Source organism: Choristoneura fumiferana, chromosome 17 (assembly GCF_025370935.1).
Source record: "Choristoneura fumiferana chromosome 17, NRCan_CFum_1, whole genome shotgun sequence".
NCBI classification, from domain to species: domain Eukaryota; kingdom Metazoa; phylum Arthropoda; class Insecta; order Lepidoptera; family Tortricidae; genus Choristoneura; species Choristoneura fumiferana.
In genome coordinates, this window is record NC_133488.1 from 4,374,232 (window position 1) to 4,396,685 (window position 22,454).

Sequence of the window (22,454 nt, forward strand, 5' to 3'; positions counted from 1 at the left end):
ACCTACTGACCATCTCGAGATGAAGCTCCTCTCAAAAAAACCTTACAGTGCAGGCTCAGCTCTGAAGATGAGAACCTATCTTTGCCTCACCTTGCAAAACATTAACAAAAAACTTTACCCACAGTAAAACAAGGCCGCAATCTAATCCCGATGGACCCCAACGGCCTCTCCGACCCTTACGTCAAAATGAAGCTGATTCCCGACTCTGACAACGTCAAGAAAAAAACCAAGACCATCCGCAGCACACTCAACCCTGTGTGGAATGAGACCCTCACCTTTGATCTGAAGCCTGAGGACAAGGACCGTAGGCTGCTTATTGAGGTAAGCTGTTGCTTTTACCTAGTATTTTAGTCTCATCATCAGCAGGAAGATACTGGATGCCATCACCTACGAAATCGATAAAAGGTTCGAAAAGATGCTTTTCAGCCCAACTATATCTGAAAGGACCTAAGGAAAGGATTATTATTATTATTATTTAGAAGCCTGTAGAGGTGTCCCAATGCTGGGCAAAGGCCTCCCCCCATGTCCTCCACTCTACCTGTTCTTGGGCGATCTCTGACCAGCTGCGAAGAAAGGCGTCCAGGAAAGGATAAAAAAAATAAAAAGCTTTTGTTAAAATGTCTTCTGTTGATGGTGGTAAGTATAATACTCGTAGTTAGAAGACTGTCACACTGTCGTCTGACTGATACGTCTGCACTGTATTGTTTTATTTAGCCAAAAATATGTTGTATTTTCTACATCTCTCTTTATTATCTATTCTGTATTATAAACTTAGTTCAAGTGCAGACGAAGCTTATTGCGGATTCTTGATTTAATAAAACAAGTGTTAGTGATTTATGTGTATGTCAAATTTCGAAATCTGCTTATTCCAGGCATGGGATTGGGACCGCACATCCCGCAATGACTTCATGGGATCCCTCTCCTTCGGGATCTCTGAGCTGATGAAAGCACCAGCGGACGGCTGGTTCAAGTTCCTTACCCAAGAAGAGGGTGAATTCTACAACGTACCAGTACCAGAAGAAGGAGCGGACTTGGCGCAACTGAAGACCCAGATGCGAGCCACTACCGTCGGAGCCAGAAGGGCTCCTCCGCCTCCTGACAGAGAGGTGCCGCATAATATGGCCGCGTCTGATGTCATTAGGGCCTCGGATTTCAACTTCATCATGGTGCTTGGAAAGGGATCGTTCGGGAAAGTAAGTTTGCGATTTACATTAACTTGTGTACACCATACAGTGTGCCTACTATGGCTAACACACCCAATATACTTAATTGTATAGTTTTTTGCCTATTTTTACCCGACTGCGAAGAAGGAGGGTTATGTGTTTAACTCGTATTTTCGATTTGAGTTCCTACTCATGAGCTTATGTAAAATTTGATATGACCTTCATTTTCAAATGTTTTACTAACGCATCTACATTATTTCTGGCAATTCATAGGGATTTACTTGACGAAGATAAAGTACTATTTATTTTCGAGTATCTTTGTCTTATATCAAATTATGATGAGACGTGAAATATATAAACGGAAACCACTACATTTATCTTTAACTTCGTTAGACCCAACGTTGGAAATTTAGGACATTTGTCAAAAATTAATGACCAAAATTTTACGTGGGTCTTACGAGGTTTATTTAGGAAGATGAACACAATCTTGTTATTTTTTAGGTGATGCTAGCAGAGCGTCGCGGAACAGATGAACTGTACGCCATAAAGATCTTGAAGAAGGACATCATCATTCAGGATGACGACGTGGAATGTACGATGGTGGAGAAGAGAGTGCTGGCTCTGAGCAGCAAGCCGCCGTTCTTAGTGCAGCTGCATTCTTGTTTCCAAACAATGGTGAGAGGGTGGATAGATGAGATTAAAATGATTTAGGACAAAATACGCAGACTAATAATGATGTTGAAGGCGATTACCTCGTTGGAAAAAATATTCAAAGCAGATTAAGCTACTGTGCTTCCTAGATTAAAGAACAACCATTCCTAGCTAAGATCAGAGGCCGTATTCTCTAACGCGCTGACGTCCGCGACCGTATTCACCAGTTCTTTCTACCATGGTCCTACACCGTGTGACAGAAAGAAATAGTGGAAAAAATTGTGATTCCAAGTGCGAGAATAAGGCCTCAGGACTATCGAAAACATAAATAACCTGCAACTTGTCAAAAAAAATACTTAGCGAATTATTGCACTGTCTGCTCTCTGTTCACTGTTCACGTTTGATCATGATCACAAACTAAAGGATTGTGCTAATGGTTGTCGTATTTCAGGATCGCCTCTACTTCGTCATGGAGTACGTCAACGGTGGTGATCTGATGTTCCAGATACAGCAGTGCGGGAAATTCAAAGAACCTGTCGCTGTGTAAGTATTATTTTAAACATATCATGGAACACTATTACTGTACTGTTGGTAGTTGGGTATCCTATTTGGAATTTACGTCCTCTTGATTTTTTTATTGTAGTGAAAGTGATATCGCCCCATTTTGATTTGTGTTACCACCAGAATTATAACCAAATCAGTTGCTAGTTTTAGTACTAGTATAATTATACTAACTTACTTCCTGATTTCCGACATCTGTCAGAATATGTCTAACTTTTTTTTTCAAATTATAATTTTCATTATCCATGTCCCTGCGACAAAAAAAATACTTTGTTATAATGAGGATACACCAGAAATACTTAGTAAGCGATACAGAAAACAGGTACACAGAGAGAAAATTACAAGGTAAGCAATAGGCGGCCTTATGGCTTAAGAGCGATCTCTTCCAGCCAGGGATTTTTTAACAGGCGAAATAAACATTAGGCTTATCGGTGATACTTGGTAATTTGGTGTTTTATTCCTTCTTGTTTTCAACATTAAAAAAAACTTTAATCGCACTAAGTAATATTTAGTACGACATAGTAGCCTGATCCGGTAGGTTTGGTTGGTACTGGCCCTTTACTACGAAGTGTAAAATTCGAACTTCATATCTTGCCGTCCGCTGACGCTAATATTATTTAATACGAGAGTGAGAGGGACGGCACGACACGAACTTCGATTTTCGAGTTTCGTAGTAGCCGCCCTGCTCACGTCTCCCGAATCACCTGTATAGAGCTACATTGAATCAAATAACCCAAATTCACGAGTTAATTATAAAACTGAGTTAATCACAGCACCCTTCCTGTGACACCCTTCTTGCTTCCGCTGCGAATAGGACAGATCTCATTAAGATCCCTTCACGGTTGATAATGTCTCAAAGCAATGATTGATGTCTAGGAGGCTCCGACTAGGAGGTTACTAATGAGTGAAATAGTGACGACATCGCCATTTTGTTTAAGCGTCGCCGACGATCGGAATCATTCGAGCAGCTTCGACACAAGATTCCGCAAGTTTGTGTTTACAATTTTTTATGTAATGAATCAATCAATTATAAAACTGTCCTATACTTAACAAACTTACTTATATAAAATAAAAAACTAACAAAATAAAAATAGATCCTCAAACTAAAACAAATTACATAAAGAGTACCTACCCCTAAGGCAAAGTCACGAAGATGCTGGCAGGGTTAAATTTGAGCTCAAAGATTAGATCCATAGGTACAAGTTAAATGAAAACTTGGAAAACATTGTCCATAAAAAAATGCAAAATTACAGCTTTCTACCATCAACAGTCTCTAAGCTAAGGCGCGGACGGACGAACACGGCGAAATTGTAAGGGTTCCTTGGATACATACATATTTTCATCGAAAAGCCCGGTTTAGGCTTACAAGAAAAATCGCGCAAATACTTTAAGGTAATGCATACTCTTCGAGTTTGTAGTGGTGAAATAAGCTCCGCAACCGCAATGTAACGACACCAACAATGCACGATTTTTCTTACAGGTTTTCGGGCTGAAGTGTTTACTTTTTTGCCCTAACATTTACTTTATGAAATAGACGGATGACCTGGTTAATACCGCGGGTACACGGTGGATGCCGCTTCCAACCAAAGTAATTGGATGTTTATGGGGGAGGCCAATGTCCAAACAGTGGAAATCCTATGGCAGATATGATGATGATGATGATGATAAATGTCTTCTTTCTATCTTCTATAAGTTACTTTATACTCGTATCTAAGAGCTTTAGAACTTTATTGCTTTCGCGAATTCATTATGGCCCAAATGTAGACAGTAATATTTTATGAACATTTCCTTTCCCATTTCATATTTGTTGCGCAAATATTCGAATTGATATGATGATTGAATGCTGTGGCCTGTGTTCTCTTAGACCCTTGAGCGGAGTGTTTCCAAAGTGTCCACACAATGTCGATTTCGTTTATCTCTCAAGAAAACAAACTGAGTCGAACCGCTGAAGCAAAAATAAATAAAAATACATGTTCTTTTCCAAAAGCACAAAAAGCGACGAAAGGAATATAGATTTTACGTAGTGGCCTTGCCTTGCTGTAGGTAACTACTACGAGTATAAACTGGAAATACATCAATTTAATAGTGCTCTAAGTAGACCTCAAAATGTACTGATAAATGACAAATAAAAAATAATTTAATATGCATAAGACCAATATCGTATAAAGTTACTTTGTCGATTTGACGAACAAATTATTAGTTGGCTTTATGTAGCTCGTTGGCATTTGCCCAAAGGCAAACCAAACACAGAAAAAAACGTGCGTTGCTGATAGGTCTTTCGTGATGTTTTTTTGTTTTTCCTGACTTCAAAATAAGGAGCTCTGTTTTTCTTTGTTGTTTTAATTATTGTCAAGACCGGAACTGAACTAATTGTCATAAGATCTAAAATAATGAGAGAGAGAGAGAAATATTTATTTAGTCGTATTCGATAACAAAAAAATACATTAACTAGAAGGAAAGAATAAAAATTACATCAAATCCCACTATACATATTATAAATGCGAAAGTTTGTAAGTCTGTTTGTTTTTTTTACTTCATCTCGACTGAACCGATTAACATGAAATTCGGTATACTTACATATAGTTTGAGTCACGGAGAAGGACATAGGATAATTTAAATCCCCGAAAAATGCCTAGTTCCCGCGGGATAGCGATTAACGAATTCTGCGCGGACGGAGTCGTGGCTAACAGCTAGTAGTAAGTATAATGTTGCATAGATGTTTATTATGCAACGTAAATGAAAACCACGATGTGGGTATTCAAATGAGAATTTTGTAAAATCCTGGAATTCCAATTTGACCGCCAATCACCATGATCTAGGACTCTCGTGAACTTGTATTGTATACCTCTCTACTGTACAAAAAACACATGAAATTAACAGTTAACAGAGAATTCTATGAGAGAATACTATGAGAGAGAAAGGCGAAATAATCCCTAAAAGGGATCTCTTTAACCTTTGCACCATTGATAGGACACCAGAAATAAAAGTAGGCACTACAACTATGATGATGATAATGTTACTTGTAACATTAACGTTGCAGGTTCTACTCAGCAGAGATAGCAATCGGTCTGTTCTTCCTGCACTCGCGCGGGATCGTGTACCGCGACCTTAAGTTGGACAATGTGTTGCTAGACCAGGACGGCCACATCAAGATCGCTGACTTCGGAATGTGCAAGGAAGGTAACTGAGTGATTCAAACTTTAAAATCTAAACAAGACATCTCTAATACCATCCGAAATGTTGGAGTAGGTGGACAGGTTTGAGTGAACACTCCCTGCAAAGTTTTATCTTCGGATTTTTGGTCAAAAATGTAGCCCCCGCCCCGCCTTTGAAACAGTTCATTTTGTACTAGATATGGGTAAATCCGGACCTGATGATTCAAAAGAGTCAAATCTTCAAACGAATCCGAATCCCTTGGCTAATTTCAAATCTTATTGACTCCCCGGATTTACCATGATAGGACCGTGACCAAAGTTGTAAGTCCAACCTTTCCTTTGAAATGAAATTCATTGACAAACTTATTTTCCCAAGGTATCACGGGCGACAAAACAACTAAGACCTTCTGCGGCACACCGGACTACATCGCGCCTGAGATCATCTTATACCAGCCATACGGCAAGTCGGTGGATTGGTGGGCGTACGGGGTGCTACTGTATGAAATGTTGGTGGGACAGCCGCCGTTCGACGGGGAAGATGAAGAGGAACTGTTTGCTGCGATCACCGACAATAGCGTGTCTTACCCGAAGACACTCAGTAAGGTATGTTAAAAGGAACCGCAAATAACAAAGCAAAATAATAAAGCTTGTAAAAATCGTTCGTCCATATGAAACATTTGGGAAATGAAATAGTTTATTTTGCTTTAGACGTGGTAAAATGGTCTTATAAAATAGTGCTAATGTGCTATGACATGTCTAGCCAGATACATTGGCATGCAATAATTGTCTTATATTCTTAAGCTGAAACGAATTAAATATTTACATTGTTTATGTTGAAACCTAGATTAAATACAGTTTGTTTAAAAATTTAATTACGTTTTAGTGTCAAGTTGACAGTGGAATAATTTTGTTTGGAAATGAATAATTTGAGTAAAATATTTTTGACGGAAAATTAGAGAACTATTAAAATAGTAACGTGCCACTGTAACTTCAATCTCATGTAGCCATATTTGGTAGCTGGCTTCGAAACGGGAAATGTGGCTTTCGGTCTCGTAGCCGGTCATGAAATGAAAATGACTTTTCCATGTTGTAACCGTTCTGTCTGGCTGGCTACCAAACCTGGCGACGAGATGGGACTAAAAGATTCCCGTGTCGTAGCGAGCTTCAAATTGGAATCGTTTTTCTAATTTCGAAGCAGGTTACCAAATCTAGGTAACAAGGTAACCCGATTCTCATCGGATCGGGGTTTTTTTTTGCATCTCACTAACTCGAAAAATTTGTCTTTCTAATTCGAAATCAGCGCGTAAAAGCGCTCTTTACCTACCTAAAGGTTTTTGAAATTCGAACGTTGTGAAGAACTTCGGTGCACCTAACGTTTTTATTCGATTAGAAGTTGCATCCTACCGGTCCTAGAAATAGAGTGATGTCAGATATTGTTGCTGGTGGCTGTACAGTCAACTTCATAAATAAGTGATCACTTTTGTACCTTGTCGCTTTCAGTCGGTAAACAATTTCATATGGCTTTTCAAACATGACGTTAAAATGACAAGGTACAAAAGTGATAACTTATTTATGACGTTGACTGTACAAGTTTTGTCATACCATTTATTTTTCTTAATCCTTTTGGTTTTAAACTTTTTTAATACTACATGAAGTTCCACTGTGACCCTTCATACATTTAACAGCGAGCTATATCCTATAGGAAGCCAAAGACGCATGCAAGACGTTCCTAATGAAGAACCCCCAAAAGCGGCTCGGGTGCGGGGCTAAGGGGGAGGAGGACGTGCGCACTCACCCCTTCTTCCGGCGGATCGACTGGGCCAGGATCGAGGCCCGGGATGTGCAGCCGCCCTTCAAGCCTAAGATCGTAAGTTTTATAACAACAGCAGGAACGGGTGGAGCTGTCGTGGAGTATTATGTATAGCCTCGGCAGTAGTTGAATCTTGCTCGCTAATCCTGCGGTGAAGCAGCAGTGCTTGCACTGTTGTGTTTCGGTGTGGACAGCCGGTGAAATTACTGGCACTTGAGTTATCCCACCTTAGGCCTCTAGGATGGCAATGGCAACGCATCTGCAATCCCCCTGGTGCTGCAGGTGTGTATGGGCGGTGGTGATCTCTTACCATCACAAGACCCACTTGCTCGTTTGCTATCTAGTCGAATAAAAAAAAACTTAAGAGATCCCTTCATCCTACTATTCTACTTCCTACTAATATTATGAATGCTAAAGTGTGTGTGTGTGTGTGTATAATATCGACGGTAGGTTAGGTTAGGTTCGATATTTTGACCGTCGATATTTCAATATTTTCTAAATTCAGATACGTGCCCTGTAAATTCAGATATGTGTGTGTGTGTGTTTTTTTTTCTTATCTGCGTTGTTAATATTATTAGAGACAAGGAGGCAAGAATTTATGTTTTATTCTACTTTTCGCGTTCAAAATGTTAAAAGAAGATATTTAATTGTTTTCTCAATCTTCCAGAAACACCGCAAAGACGTGTCCAACTTCGACAAGCAGTTCACGACGGAGAAGACTGAGCTCACGCCGACGGATAAGCTGTTCATGATGAACCTAGACCAGACTGAGTTCATGGGCTTCTCATTCCTCAACCCGGAGTACGTGCAGCATGTTTGAGCTTGCGAGGTGAGCCTCCGAAATTCATTTGAACTTTGTATCGTACCGCCCCTCTCATATCGCCTATTTTTGGGTAGAGTAGAAGACCAATCTTTTGCCATCTTTATGAGCTGTTAAAACAGTTTTCTACCAAAGTATTCTGTCATTATTCTATTTTAATCTGTGGTTCGTTAGACCTTTGCTCTACCAGACTACTTAACTATTCACTGCTGATAAATCTACTCAGTGAACCTCGTAAGTAGAATCATTGCTGCGCTCGAAAGACAATCATAACCGAACCAGTTCGTTCACAGACTTTGTAAATAGAGAGTTATCTTGATTTTGGCCAATGGTAACGTCAAGATCTAATATAATAATGATAATGCCTATAAATTAAAAATTTAGCGGGCGAGGTTCGTTTATAGATAATTCCAGAATCACACAAATGCTTAGGTTCATGTAAAGTTAAATCCAGGTTTTTTACAGGGTTGAATCTCTACAAAATTGGCGCTGGCGCGAAAAAAGCATCGGTTTCTGAACGGGAGCTCTCTGTCTCTGTCGCTCTCAGGACGCCAGCCGCTCGCTGTCTCGCTTCGACTATGAACTGTTTAGTTCTAAAGTTATGATCTTGGAATTATTTATATCTTGACCGAGTACTAATTTGAAATAATCAGAAACACCAGTTTTTCGTAGGAATAAGTATAAAGGGAGGTGTAATATTAATCATTTGCTCATTTCCTACCTAAAAACTTATTTTTCCCATCCATTATGACATGACGATATTAAAATTATTTTTAATCAGCGCAATAAATTCGTAAAGGATATTTCAACGAATTTTATAAAGCAATACTAATTCGTGTAAACAATCATGACTTAGATGTATTTCATATTTCATTGTTACTGTGAAGTTATTATGCTCTCTGTGTCATTTTTTTAGAATGGCAATACTGCGTTTATTTATTTGACGTTTTAAATAGATATCGTGTTAATTTTATCAGAATATCGTATCTTGGGGCCACTTGGTATTAATAAATGTTTGTATTAACGTAGCTGATTGTGCCGTTTGTCGATTAATCTCGAACAAATTGACAAAAATGGTGCTCTTAGCATGGCGCGTCTCACATCTGTCACATATCAGTGTTATATGTAAATAGGTATAATTCAATGTCGTGTCTAGTGGGTGGTATTATAATAAGTCCCTAAAAGTTTAGTTGCGTGTTCAGCCATTTTTGAAGCTCACTTTACTTTGAATCTCGTCATTTCTGTTTTATAGTCCGTAATTTTATTTTTAAATATACTTTGGCCATTTATTGACGGATCAATTTCTTTTTTTACGGTTGCTCTTACATTTATTAATCAATCAATGATTTCACAGCAAACGATTATTCTATCCTAACGTTTTGTGATGATGTAAGAGCGGCCGGATTTGTTTTTAGATGTTATCTGTGGTCACTTTAATTGCCAGTAATCTGTTTTTAAAACGGCTGTAAAAAGGCTGTATTAAGTTTACATTGTCTATGGTAACGTTGTTTTTTTTTATTGAAGTATTTTAGCGATACAAACTTATGTTTGCCAGTGACTGATTCACGCTATACCTAACTCAATATTAAAACATCTTAGTTCTAGGCCACTGTCTTTAATAAGTTTGTAACGCTCCAGTTACTTATAGAAAAATTAAGAAAATAAATTGCAGTGACTGAATTGTTGGAAAAACTTCGCTGTTTATTTCATTTTCGTAATTTTTCTATTACGTTTGTATTTTGTGGTGTTCGATTTAACGTGCTTGAATGTGTGTTTGTTAACTAAGTGTGTGTTGTGTGTGATTTTGTGTTTATTCAATCTTGTGGTGTCATTAGACGGTGTAATGTTTGTATTGGAACTGGTTAGTCTGAAAATGAACTGGGTAAAAGTCTTAAATAATACAACAAACTAAGTCCTTGTCCAACCAAGCTCGTAGCGTGGCTTTCACTAGACATAAAAGCTAACAATATATTGTGACGTCATATTGCATAAAGTAGAAGCCATGTCGCGCGTAGCTTTGTGGAAAAGTCATATTGACCATGACATTTACCTGTCCATTAGCCATTGGCAGAGCATTATAGATCTTGGTACCTACCTATGTGACAGTGACAGTTTTTAACCTTTTCACGTCACATTTCACTTAAAATCAAGCTGTCAAAAACTTTAACCTTACGTTGTCCTTGGCATTATAAATTATATCATCATACAAACGAAAGTACCTAATGTTCATCAGAAAGTGCAACGTGAAATTTATATTTATGCAATGGCATAATATTCAAAGTTAGACTTGACATTGAAAAGGTTAAATCGGGTATTGCTCGTTGCATGATTATAATTCTTGTTGCTGACTCACCAGTCTGTGTTTAAACTTCTGACGTTCTGACATAATCAGACTAGTATTTCATACAAGGCCTCACAAAATGCATCCGAAATATTTCGTCCAACACATGCATCTATCTGCATTTTGCATTGCAGCAAGTCTATGTGAATTTTTTTCCCCCGAAAATTAATCAAGATGACATCACATCTGACGCGTCACACTTTGAACATTGGCTAAATGTATCTATTGGAACATTTTCCAATCTCGATAAAAAACCTTTAAAACCAAATCAGTTACTGAAATATCCCATATTCGTTTTGCAATAGGTACCTTGTACAATATTCATCAGTATCTAAAGGTCGGGTAAAATGGTGAACCAAAGTTTGAAATGGCATGCTAATCTTTCTCTGTCTAATAACACTGCAAACACCCAGCATTTATTAACGGCCACAGACGGTATTCTAAACAGATTTATCAACAACTCGATTATAAGCTGTTAAAACAGAAGTAAGCATCTATTATTTTTTATGTAATTTGCTATATAAATACAGTGTACAATAAAAATGGAAGATGAAGGCATTTTCTAGATTTTTTTTCCGGTACAGGTAAGTGAAGCGAGATATTCGGTTTTTTGTTCCTTTGTTTTTGATATCGTCTGCGCGTGTTCGGTATTTGCTGACAATCGTCTGCTAAAATAGCCTTACTAACTTAATTAATAATATCTTATATTTAAATAATACATTTAAAAATGTAAAACTCTTGCTAGATTAAAATGTATGTGAATTTAAAAGAAAAAGCATTTGATTCTAAATTGAATTGTAATAAAATGACATTTTAGGTGTTCTTTTTAAATTGTGAAAGAGAGGTTTTTAAGCCGTTTACCTGAACCTTTTGACCACCATCGTTGACATGCGTACATGCTAAACTTAAAAAGGCTAACGCGCATTACTAACTTTTACATTAGCTTAAACATTCAATGACGAGTGGTGGTGAAAAGGTTAAAGTATTTTTACTGAAAAAGGTAAACGACTTAGCTATTGAAGTATTGTTATTATAATAGCACGGCTTAGAAGTCCTAGCGATTTTTTAAGTAAGCTTAAGCATAGAATAGCGTACTGGCTCATTTTTCTGTCCATTTTCCATGTAAATTTTAAATATAAAGTTTTTTTGACACCAGGAAGGGAGCTTTTGTCAGTGTTTTTTTTTTATTTGGGCTTAAACTAATTTAAACATACTAATTTTATTTGTAAATGAAAACTCAATTCTATTAATATGAGCTTGTCACTAGACTGAATCTGTTTTAACTAAATTTAACCTATAGAATTTTTTTAACCTTCTAATCGCAACAGCTAACGTATTAATGGCAGAAATATAATAACCACATCTGCTTTGTAGTGTTACGAAATTAAGAAATTGACTTTTTTCTTCAACTGTTTTTCAATTTCCTTTTAGAAAAATGAGCTAGACTAGTTTTAATACAGCTGGAGAGGGAGTCAACGTAGCGAGCGCTCGGCGCGACCCACCCACACGCTCCTAGTACGACTGTACTGCACCATCCCACACCCTCTGACTTTAGACGTTGATATAAATTTAACCTTTTGACCGCGAAAGAACCACCAGCTTCTAGTTCCCGTGTAAAGAGCCATTTGACTAGCTAGTCTTTCACCGTTCACCGCAGCCAATATTTTAATGATGCCATTGCACAGTCGTTGAAGCCATAAAAAAAGATGTTGTACTTACTGCATGATACAAAATTTGGCCCAGTCCTCATATAATTTTGGATATAGACTGACCAAATTTTTGCCATCGAGTACTGTACACGTATGTATAGTCGATCAAGTAATTTATCATTTTTACAGGACACGTATCTGGATATCGAAAATTGAAATATCTAAGTATAGTTAAAATATTGACGGTGAAAATATCGAACCTATTCTAATCTACGCTACTTTCGATATTTTGACCGTCGACTTTTTATTTTTAGATATGTAAATTTTTGATATTCAGAGATACGTCCCCTTTTTACAACAAAGACAAAAAGCAATAAGCCTGTTTGTCATTGTCATATTCACATGTTTAATTTTTTTAGGGGCTGTTTCACCATCCATCCATTAAGTGACGGTTAAATGTGATGCCGTCTCCGTCTATTCGAACAAAACAAATAGAGACGGCATCACACCTAACCGCCAGTTAACACTAATCAGTGGATGGTGAAACAGCCCCTTAGTGTTATATGCCGTACAACGAGGGTTTCGGGGACAGTCTAGTTGGCGCAGTATCGTAGGGTCCGTTTGATAGCTTTGAAATTTGTGTTACGTTTCTGATTGGTTACATAACTAAATGAGCCAATCAAGTAAAACTAACGTCAAACGGACCTTACAATACTAACGCCATCTAGCGGTATCTCGCCTGTCAAGAATCCCTCACAACGGACTGCTTGGACAACATTTATGACAAGCTTTTATATTTACGGTGATATTGGCTGGAAATCAGAAATACCAAAAAAATATATAGTGGTTTGCTAAGCATTTAATTTATAACAGCGTTTATGTTGGTCAGTCTCCGCCCAGCTTTTGAACACGCTTAGAAGCGAAATGAAAAACATGAACTATTTCATTCATTCACTTAATAACATATTAGTTGCTATTCTTTTTTGTCAGTAGACACTGGCGGCACTGAAATGTAAGCTCTTTAGAGTGTGCCCGTCGCCGATGTTTATTTTTTTCAAAGCTTAGAATGTTATGGAGACGTTGGACCAACGAATCTCTGTCGCTTCTTGTGTCATTAACGGCATTTTAGTGAAATTCTACTCGAATATTTAGGTTTAGTCGATGTTTTAAATGTCTAAATTTATAAATTATACTTAATATTAATATCTAATGTTGATTCCAGTGTATAGCAGATTAAAATTTAGCTAGTACGCAAAATAAATTTGAGGTAGAAAATCGTCTACGTACATTTTTATGTAGTGGTCGGCGTTATACAACCAAGAACTTAAAAACGAAAAACATGTAGATTTGTTAATTGCGATAAAGTTAAATTTTGTAGATACTTTTGTCGCAGTCTTTAAAGAATAAAAGTCGTGATTTTAACTATTTGAAATTAACTGGAACATTTTGGTTAAGAATTGGGATATTCGAGTTGTAATATTCTATTCTGGCTAAAGTTTTTTAAGAGGTTTGATAATTGCTGTTATGCCAAGAGCTGACTTACTAGTGACAAACTAGGGGATCGTTTTGAGCCCGTTCACTGTCCCTATAATATTCTGAATTCTCCAATATTCAAGAATTTTTATTTCCTTTCCTATAAATTAGTGTTTGCTAGCTGGCGCCTTCCGTATCCTTTATTTCTCTGACTTGGTCAGTTAGTGTAATAATTAAAAGTTTATGAAACTTATAGTAATCGTGTTTAACCATAATGTATCATTATATAAGATCTCACTTGTAAATAAGCATATGCATATTAACTATTGCTGGTCATTTATCTCTAAGTATTACTAATTAGCTGTGAATAATTGCTTTTACTAAAAACTAAACTTGCTTTATGTGAACTTTCCATGATGTTTTAAAGCCATATCTGTATTACAATAAGTATATTTCTGTTGATGAACTTATCAATTAATTATCGTTATGTGTTCAGTGAGAAATTAGTTGTTAAATACTTGATATTATTTAAATAGGCTAGCATAATATATTAAGTAATCGTTCGCTCTCACTAAGTCACGCTGTTATCTATTTGTATTGAAATAACTCGTCACAGAAGCTGGTAGTCGAAATACTTAAAGTATATAAGGTACTATAAGTTAACTTAAAATAATATAACTTCATTGGATTAGGTGACGCCCCACGCCCCTAAATTGAAAAAAAAGGTCTTTGCATTATGGTTTATGTCACTGTACTCTAACCTCTTCGGTAGCGTACTGCCAACATAACATTTCGTTTTCATCACGTATGAAGACATTCAAGAAAGTATAGGCCTAAACCTTTTTAGATTAAGCCCGTAGTTAATACAGGTCTTTAGTATACTTTTAAAAATATTTTATTATTGAATATTTGAAAGTTTAAAAAGTTTTTACATTGAGATGTTGTTGCAAGCACCATCACCTGTGCCAAATTGTATTTGTAAATATTTTTCCACGATATTAGTGATTGAATTGAATAATTATGAATAGATATTTTTTCCTATTTACCTTATTCTACATTTTTCTAGCGATGTCGATGCGATTTATGAGTGAAAGATATGACTTCTATTTACCTACCACCTGACCGTAGAATATAAAAGAAAATAGTATATTTGAAAATAGAATGCTGGATGAAGTATTTTGCTGTAATGCCAGTAATTCTTTATGTCTCTTAAATATTTCTGCATCCCTCTCCGGTCGGGCCGTAAGTAAGTATACTCAGTAAAGCATTAAATCAGAGCTATTCTTACTTTAATATCGTGACTTTAATACTCGAATCCTGCCTTTAATTACTCTTATTTATTAAAGACGATACAAAAGGTCACTGGTATTATAAATCCAAAAAAAATTGTATAGACCTTTTAGAAAATGTAAATCGTACTTATCGACCACTTGCAATATGTAGAATGTTTCACCTCGATTGATATTTTTTGCACGTTATCTTTTAGTTTAGGGACCTATATTATATTAAAATAATCATTGTAACTCAACCATGAAATCAAATGAAGAAAGAAACAAAAATACCGTGGAAACAACAAGAAATACACAAAACACAAAACCTACTACAAGCTATCATACATTTCCAGCTAGTTGCAATTTATGTAATTTTTTCATGCCAAATCAGCAATAAACGCTTGATATTATAAACTTTAAATAGGTACTCGGTTAGTTACTTCTGTCAATTTCCCATCCAAAAAACTTAAAATTTATCACCTAAATTAAATTACTCATAAATAGATTTATGAGTTCCACGACCAAATCGTTCATAGCGACCATTACTTGTCTCGTTTCATGTAAGTAGTTGATTGGTATGTTAAGGTTTGGTATGTAAGCGTTATTTGCAAAAATGCTAAGAGACAGATGTATTCTAGCCGAGTCACATTTACATCACAAGCGAATAAATAAAAATCATTCAGATTAGCAAATCCACGTTCACAATGAAAAAAATTGCTCCATTTTTGTGTAATCTATTAAATGTGCCAAAATCATGCATTGCCTTCGCCGTAAAGTACCAAAGACAAAAACAACTAAACTCTTCCCAGTAGCTTTTATAAAATAAATGTTTAAAGTGCACTTTCAATTTGCGTTGTCTGTGGTGGACGCTTTCGGATAGAAATAATAAATCGTATTTGAATTTTAAACAATTTTAATGGTTGTGTGTGGAAATTTGACTAACAAAATATCTTCTTTATACAATAAATTTCTGCACATGATCTTCATTTAGTATATTTATGAGATTTTATTGCATATTATAAGTAATCTTTAGTGTAGTTACCAATATTTCGATTTGTAGTTACATTCGTCATTTTCAAAATGTAAAATTGTCATTTTCAATGATATTGGGCGGAGCAGTTCCGAGCGGGGGCGATGACCCCCGATTGGATGATTGTATGGATTTTCTCGAAAGTGGATGTCGATTGTATTCAACAATATAAATTTCTAATCCATTAGATTTTGTGAATTTTATTTCATATGTCCTTCTTTAACTGCAAGTGAATATCCTAAGGTGGCCAAAGATATAACAAGAACTACGGCCGGCCGTGATACCTGCACTTTCTGACCTATGTCCACCCAAGCAGAGGATCATGGGTTCAAACCCGCCCGGGCTTGCATCTGATATTTTATCTAATTCATGCGAAATTTAGATTCGACCGCTAACTTTCTCAACCTCGTATCTGGCCACATTTTTAGAATTATCTTTATGTTCAGTACCATAGAGTGTTGATTTGCTGTGCCCTTAGTGTAAGTTTTCGGTTTCTCAATTTGTATGGAAACACGAACATCGCAAACGTTCCGCTAGAGGCGCTGTTCGTGTTTCCAGTTTCCATACAAATTGAGATTCTAACGCGAACACGATCGAGACTTATTTTGTAACCGAAAACTTACACTAAGGGTACTGTATACTATTCGGGTAGATACGAGATTGAGAAAGTAAGTGGTCGATTTTAAATTTACTACGAGCTGTACGGTGGAGAAAAACATCGTGAGGATGCCTGCACAAACCTGCGAAGTAAATTCAATTGTGTGTGTAATGTTCACAATCCGCACTGGGCGCGCGTGGACAACGGCCCAAGCCCTCTCATTGTGAGAGAAGGCCTGTGCCCCGAAGGGACGTATACCTAGAAGCCGAGACGATGATGATAATGACTTATTGAAACATCTACAGTATAAATGAGCTGTTATAGTCCAGGCTCGGGTATGTCGTCCAGTTTGATCTCGCCTCCCTTCATCACTTCACTCAGCATTTGATTGCAAAGCGCAGCATAAGGGTTCAACTCCACCACCTGGAAAAACGCAGAGGAATAACAAAGAAATTTCATTTTACAACAAAAAGGGGCTGTATCACCATCCATTGATTAGTGTTAACTGGCGGTTAGGTGTGATGCCGTCTCTATTTGTTTTGTTCGAATAGACGGAGACGGCATCACATTTAACCGTCGGTTAACGCTAATCAATGGATGGTGAAACAGCCCCTAAGTATAACTTGGTATAACCAAGTTGGTTTTGCAGGTGGTAGGACCTTGTGCAAGACCTTGCACCATCTTGCTCGCTAATTCTGCCGTGAAGCAGCAGTGCTTGCACTGTTGTGTTTCGGCGTGGAGAGTAAGACAGCCGCTGAAACTACTGGCACGTGAGGTATCCCATCTTAGGCCTTTTATGGGCGGTGGTGATCTCTTACCATCAGGAGACCCACTTGCTCGTTTTCCATCCAGTCATATAAACAAAAAAAAACCTTACCAACGAAAAGTTGGAAGACCCCCGACATTGTCACTTCAAAGTTCAATATCTCAGAAACGGCTTAACCGATTTTCATGAAACATGTCTACGAACCATCGCTAGAAAACCAGGTTTCAAATAAAAAATACCGCATTCAAATCTGTCCACCCGTTTAAGAGGTACGCTGCCACAGACAGACACATAGCGGTCAAACTTATAACACCCCTCTTTTTTCGTCGGGGGTTAAAAAGGGTCAGGTAGTAAGTACAAGTATGTATCTAAAACTTTTAAATTAATTGGATAAATACATATATCGTATAAAAATAACTCGTTCAGCGTTCGTCGGGCCATGGAAGACGACTGATATTACCTATGTGGTAAGTTGTCTTGAAATTACAAAATGTTACACAGAATGGTACCTACTTACCTTCTTCCTAATGCGTATGCAATGCGTAATTTACGTGTGTATGTCTGTCTAATATTCGGTGAGATAGAGTTAAACGAATTTTGCTCGGACGTAGTCGCCGCCAACAGCTAGTGACGTAACTGACTGATGTGACTACCTGTTTCTTCGCAAACCCGCATCCCAGCTTAGCTGCTTCCAGGAAGGTGGCCCTGGCGTCTTCGGACCCTCGCTTCCGCAGCAGCAGGCCGCGCTGGCACAGCGCCAGTGCGCGCGCCTTGGTCTTCCGACCCTGGGTGAGATCGAGGGCACGGTCCAGATCTGCCATCGCTTCTGTAAGGAAATAATGGGTGCAGGTAGGGTTATCATATCTCAGGATTTTGAGAATCTTCTTAGGATTCGGGTCGGATTTTGGAAATCTCGGGAAAACTCAGGATTTTTCGAATCCTCAATTAAATAGAAGATTTTTTACATCTTTTTATTAAAAAGTAACAAAATCAAAAAATAATCTTCCTTATACATACTTAATAGAGATTAACTAAAAAAACAACTCTGGTCCTATACTACGAAGTGCAAAATTCGAACTTCGTATCTTTAATCTTGCCGTCCCTCTGACGCTTGTATTATTTAATACGAGAGTGAGAGGGTCGGCACAAAACGAATTTTGATTTTCGAATTTCGTAGTAGCCCCCCTGGTTACCATCGTCCCTCTTCATAAGCCGCAGCAGCTGCGCGCGGTCATTGTACGCGGGAGCCCGCGCCGGCGCCGCCTCCACGCCTCTCCCGAGGGACTCCAATGCTTCCTCCAACTTCCCTTCGTTAGCGAGACGGACACCTTGGGCGCAGAGCTGCACTGACTCCTTTTCAGCGTCCGATGTCGCCTCTGAATAAGAGTTTTAGTGGTAAAATAGAGGAGACCAGGTACAAAATTAAGGCAACGTAAACTTTGCGGATGGACGAGATGGAAGATCATCTGGTTAAAGTCGGGGGTTTACGGTGGATGTAAGCAGCTTCCAACCGAGGCAATTGGAGGTATATGGGGGAGGTTTATATCCAACAGAGGACGTCCTATGGCTGATATGATGATGATGATGATGAAACTTTTAGATATTAATGAACTATAAAAACTACTTTGCTCACCCGCGACCTAACATCTTCATTTTCTTGATACTCCCATGCGTGGATAGTTCAATTGCCATGAAATGACAAAATGTTTTTCATCACACTTGCTCGTAAACAGTGTCGTAACATGCAGGCTACCTTAGTTGCAACCCCCCAAATAAAACCCTCGACCGTAATGTGCTTGTCATGAAACCCGTGGTCGGTAAATGAGTCATTGCGCGTACACATTTTCTTGTCATGAAGCCCAAGGTCGGTAAATGAGTCAATGTGCGTACTGATGGTGCTGCGTCGTGCGCGCGCTGCTGCAGGACCACATGCACACGTACGTTGCGGTGGAGAGCGGCGCTACAAGAGCGCAGCCTAAGGTATCGCCAATATTTGGAAGAATTATATTTTTTCTTTTAGAAATATAAGATATTAGTCGCAAATGTGATTAAAAACATTGTATGTCGCACGGGCGGTACTAGAATTACGAACATCGACTCATTAAAGCCCTCAGTCTTCGACTTCGGGCTTCTAATAGACTCTCGTTCGTAATTCCTTATTTACCGCCCTTAAGACACAATGTACTATTATTTAATGGTACAGAATCCTAGCTAATCCTAATAAATATGTATGTTTGTTATAAGCTAGTACTCCTTCAAGCTTCTGGACGGATAAAATTCCAAAATGCCAACCTGTGGGTAGTAGTGAAATTTGGCGCTATAGTTTTTAATAAGTATCAATGGTGATTGTAACATCTCGTAGGCACCAATATACAGTTGAACCTACCGTCTTCCTCTTCAGCAAACGTGTCACCATTCACATCAACATCAGCGATGGTAGCCGTGGGATCAAAAATACTCCTCAACACCGCTTTATCTCTATCACTCAATCCTTCTAAACCCGCCATCATTCAAAAAGATTTTTAAAACAAAATAAAATCGCGTTCACTCACACTTTTCACTAGTCTTGGCGGATTAAAAAAAAACATAAAACTTTGTTTTTGGAACAATAAACAAAACACTGTTTCAACTGACAATGCTATACCTATACTAATACCTAAAACAAAACACTATCTACGCCTCAATTATTAAATTTTGTTTGTCTAACAACTAAACCGCTACGCACCGTGTTTTGTATCGAACTGGACTCTACGTAAAACTTGTTTGGATTTATATCCTGCATATAATTATGGGACTAGTTTGTCGTACACCGCTTCTTGCATTTATATTTTATAGTTTCCTTCTTAATAATATAGAATTGATTTAACTCTGGCCATTAATTAGGGTACGAATAGCTGTGGGTTTTGAAATTGTTGGTAGGTTGATTTGATACCTAGTAGGTAGTTAGGTTGCACTCAGAGTAAGTCTTCTAATATTAGCAATATGAGCTCGTGGATAAGACGTTTTACTGCCTTCCCAATCCTGTCAGCTCTATGCCAAACAAAGGCTGTCACGTATGTAAATAATTTAATTCCCACAGCAATATTGAAACATGGTGTGGGTTTTGGAAAGACCATTGCCAAGAAGAATGCACTTCAAGAAACTTGGGCATTTAAGTACCTCCACGCTTTTAACCCTTAAATTGGCACAGTGCATCACCGTGTACGTTAGTTAATAAAAAATCCTATCATCAATATATATATTTTTTTAAAGTTTTATGACTAAAAACTACTAAATAATTTTATGATGAATGGTTCAAAAAATATGTGACTTGGCAATAATTTACAATTAACGTCAGTGTCAAAAGTAAGTTCAACGCGGCGTCGCATTCTAGTACCTAGGGAAAGTTTTATTAAAAAATTACAACTTTTTTCTATACAAGTTATGCTTATTATGTTTTGTGTTTTATGAGAAAATGCTAAAGTATACGAGCAATTGGTTCTTTTGTGTACATTCAGCATGATAACAACGATAATCACTGTTAAATTAGAACGTACACCACGGTTACCGTCGCCAAGTTTGTGAAGAAGTACTTACATTCAACTACGGTAACCACCATGTACGTTGCCAACTACAAGGTGAATTAACTTCGGTAACCACGGTGTACATTATCAAGTTCCCTGTACATTTTTTTGATTTCAAATTAACGATTTTACGTCCCCTTGTTTATTTTAAATCTTTTTAAACAGTATGCTTTTCTTTCTTTGTCTGCAGTGCTTAACATAAAGTCAACCGCATAAGATTTTAGCTTTAATTCCCATAGAAAATGCATGTTATGATTGTGGCTCTAATCCGGACGAGGAAATTAAACCGCACGCACCGCCACAATTCGATTCTGATGATAGCTCTGATGCACCTTCTCTAAACTCTTCTTTGAAACGTTTAAATTTGCTATACTTTTTTTTTTTTATACGACTGGATGGCAAACGAGCAAGTGGGTCTGCTTATTGGATGAGCATGAGGTTGATAAATATATATGTATATCCAAAACCGATTGAATTCTGAAAGCATGCACGATGCTTCTTTCACCCATTAGAGAAAAAGTTCTGCCCTGGCCATCCACACTTAATTGTTATGATGCTTTGCCCATATTAAACTCTATGCAATCCATAGCCACACCATCTACACTTGAGCGCGTTTCGAACTCAACCAGAGCTCATCTTCAGAGCAACTCATATATTCCCCTTTTTTTCGCTGTTGGAAAAACGAAAGCACGAAATTGCTTTCGACAGTTCCACACTATATATTTGATTTGGATAGGTACGAGTATTTAACTAAATGTAAACAAACTTCAGTTGCTAGATTTGTCACATTCAAGGATTTAAACATTTTACTTGTCTATCATTGTAATACTAACTAGACTAGTGTATTTCAATACAGATAGTATGTTTAGATAGTTTAATGGGGAAATTTCAATATTTAAGACACCAATTGACGGTGTTTTGTTTACATTTAGTTAAAATACCTATACCAAATATACCAAAACCAAGTATAAATGATGTTTTTTTTAAATAATTTAGGTTTTTTATATAAAAGTTTATATGGCCTGATTGGCAGCGGTAACCAGCGTGTACACAAAATAATGTTACTTTGTTCTTATAGAATTGGCAATGTGCATGGTGATGTACATAGATTTTCTGAAAAACCACTAATGCTAGATTTTTTTTTTCATTTTTCTGTAGACCCTAAGACGGTATTAAATAAAGGTATGATACTGTATCACTTGTTTTTGTATTTTTTTACTCTTGCCAATTTAAGGGTTAACACAAGAATTTTGAACCCCCGACGCAAAAAGAGGGGTGTTATAAGTTTGACCGTTATGTGTGTCTGTCTGTGGCACCGCAGCTCTTAAACGGGTGGACCTCTTTTCTAGCAGTCTTTTTATTGGCTCTACTAGCATTGCCTACTTCTATTGTCATCCAAATTACATGCGAATTAAATATTCACAGAACAATATGGTACTTACTGTAAGTATTTAGTAACTTAGGTACATATACTTGCCTAAGGTAGGTTTGTAAGGTACATTATCATAACACAAAACTATACCTTGGTTACCGCTTATTTATGCTTTTAACGATATTTTAGGTAGGTACACTCCTCCGAAGATAGCTTATTAAGTCTAAAAGC

The 22,454-nt window shown here is 37.4% G+C and overlaps 2 protein-coding genes across 3 annotated transcripts in view; one reads left to right on the top strand and one right to left on the bottom strand.

Moving 5' to 3' along the window:
- The window catches only part of Pkc53E (Protein C kinase 53E), a 239,638-nt gene extending 223,525 nt beyond the window's left edge, over positions 1-16,113 (top strand). For both annotated transcript variants that reach the window (XM_074099864.1, XM_074099865.1), the window contains exons 6-14: positions 125-321; positions 873-1,193; positions 1,665-1,838; positions 2,266-2,357; positions 5,416-5,555; positions 5,907-6,133; positions 7,233-7,397; positions 8,008-8,169; positions 8,626-16,113. In XM_074099864.1, coding sequence (XP_073955965.1) covers positions 125-321; positions 873-1,193; positions 1,665-1,838; positions 2,266-2,357; positions 5,416-5,555; positions 5,907-6,133; positions 7,233-7,397; positions 8,008-8,160 — 1,469 coding nt within the window. In that variant the 3' untranslated portion in view covers positions 8,161-8,169; positions 8,626-16,113. The remainder of the gene's footprint in view (positions 1-124; positions 322-872; positions 1,194-1,664; positions 1,839-2,265; positions 2,358-5,415; positions 5,556-5,906; positions 6,134-7,232; positions 7,398-8,007; positions 8,170-8,625) is intronic.
- Positions 15,288-20,030, bottom strand: LOC141436823 (tetratricopeptide repeat protein 36 homolog). The gene is made up of 4 exons (XM_074099901.1): positions 19,675-20,030; positions 18,482-18,664; positions 17,942-18,114; positions 15,288-16,945 (listed from the first exon to the last, which is right to left on the bottom strand). The coding sequence occupies exons 1-4, from the start codon at positions 19,796-19,798 to the stop codon at positions 16,841-16,843; spliced, it is 585 nt and encodes a 194-aa protein (XP_073956002.1). The 5' UTR covers positions 19,799-20,030; the 3' UTR covers positions 15,288-16,840.
- Between the last annotated feature and the right edge of the window lie 2,424 nt (positions 20,031-22,454).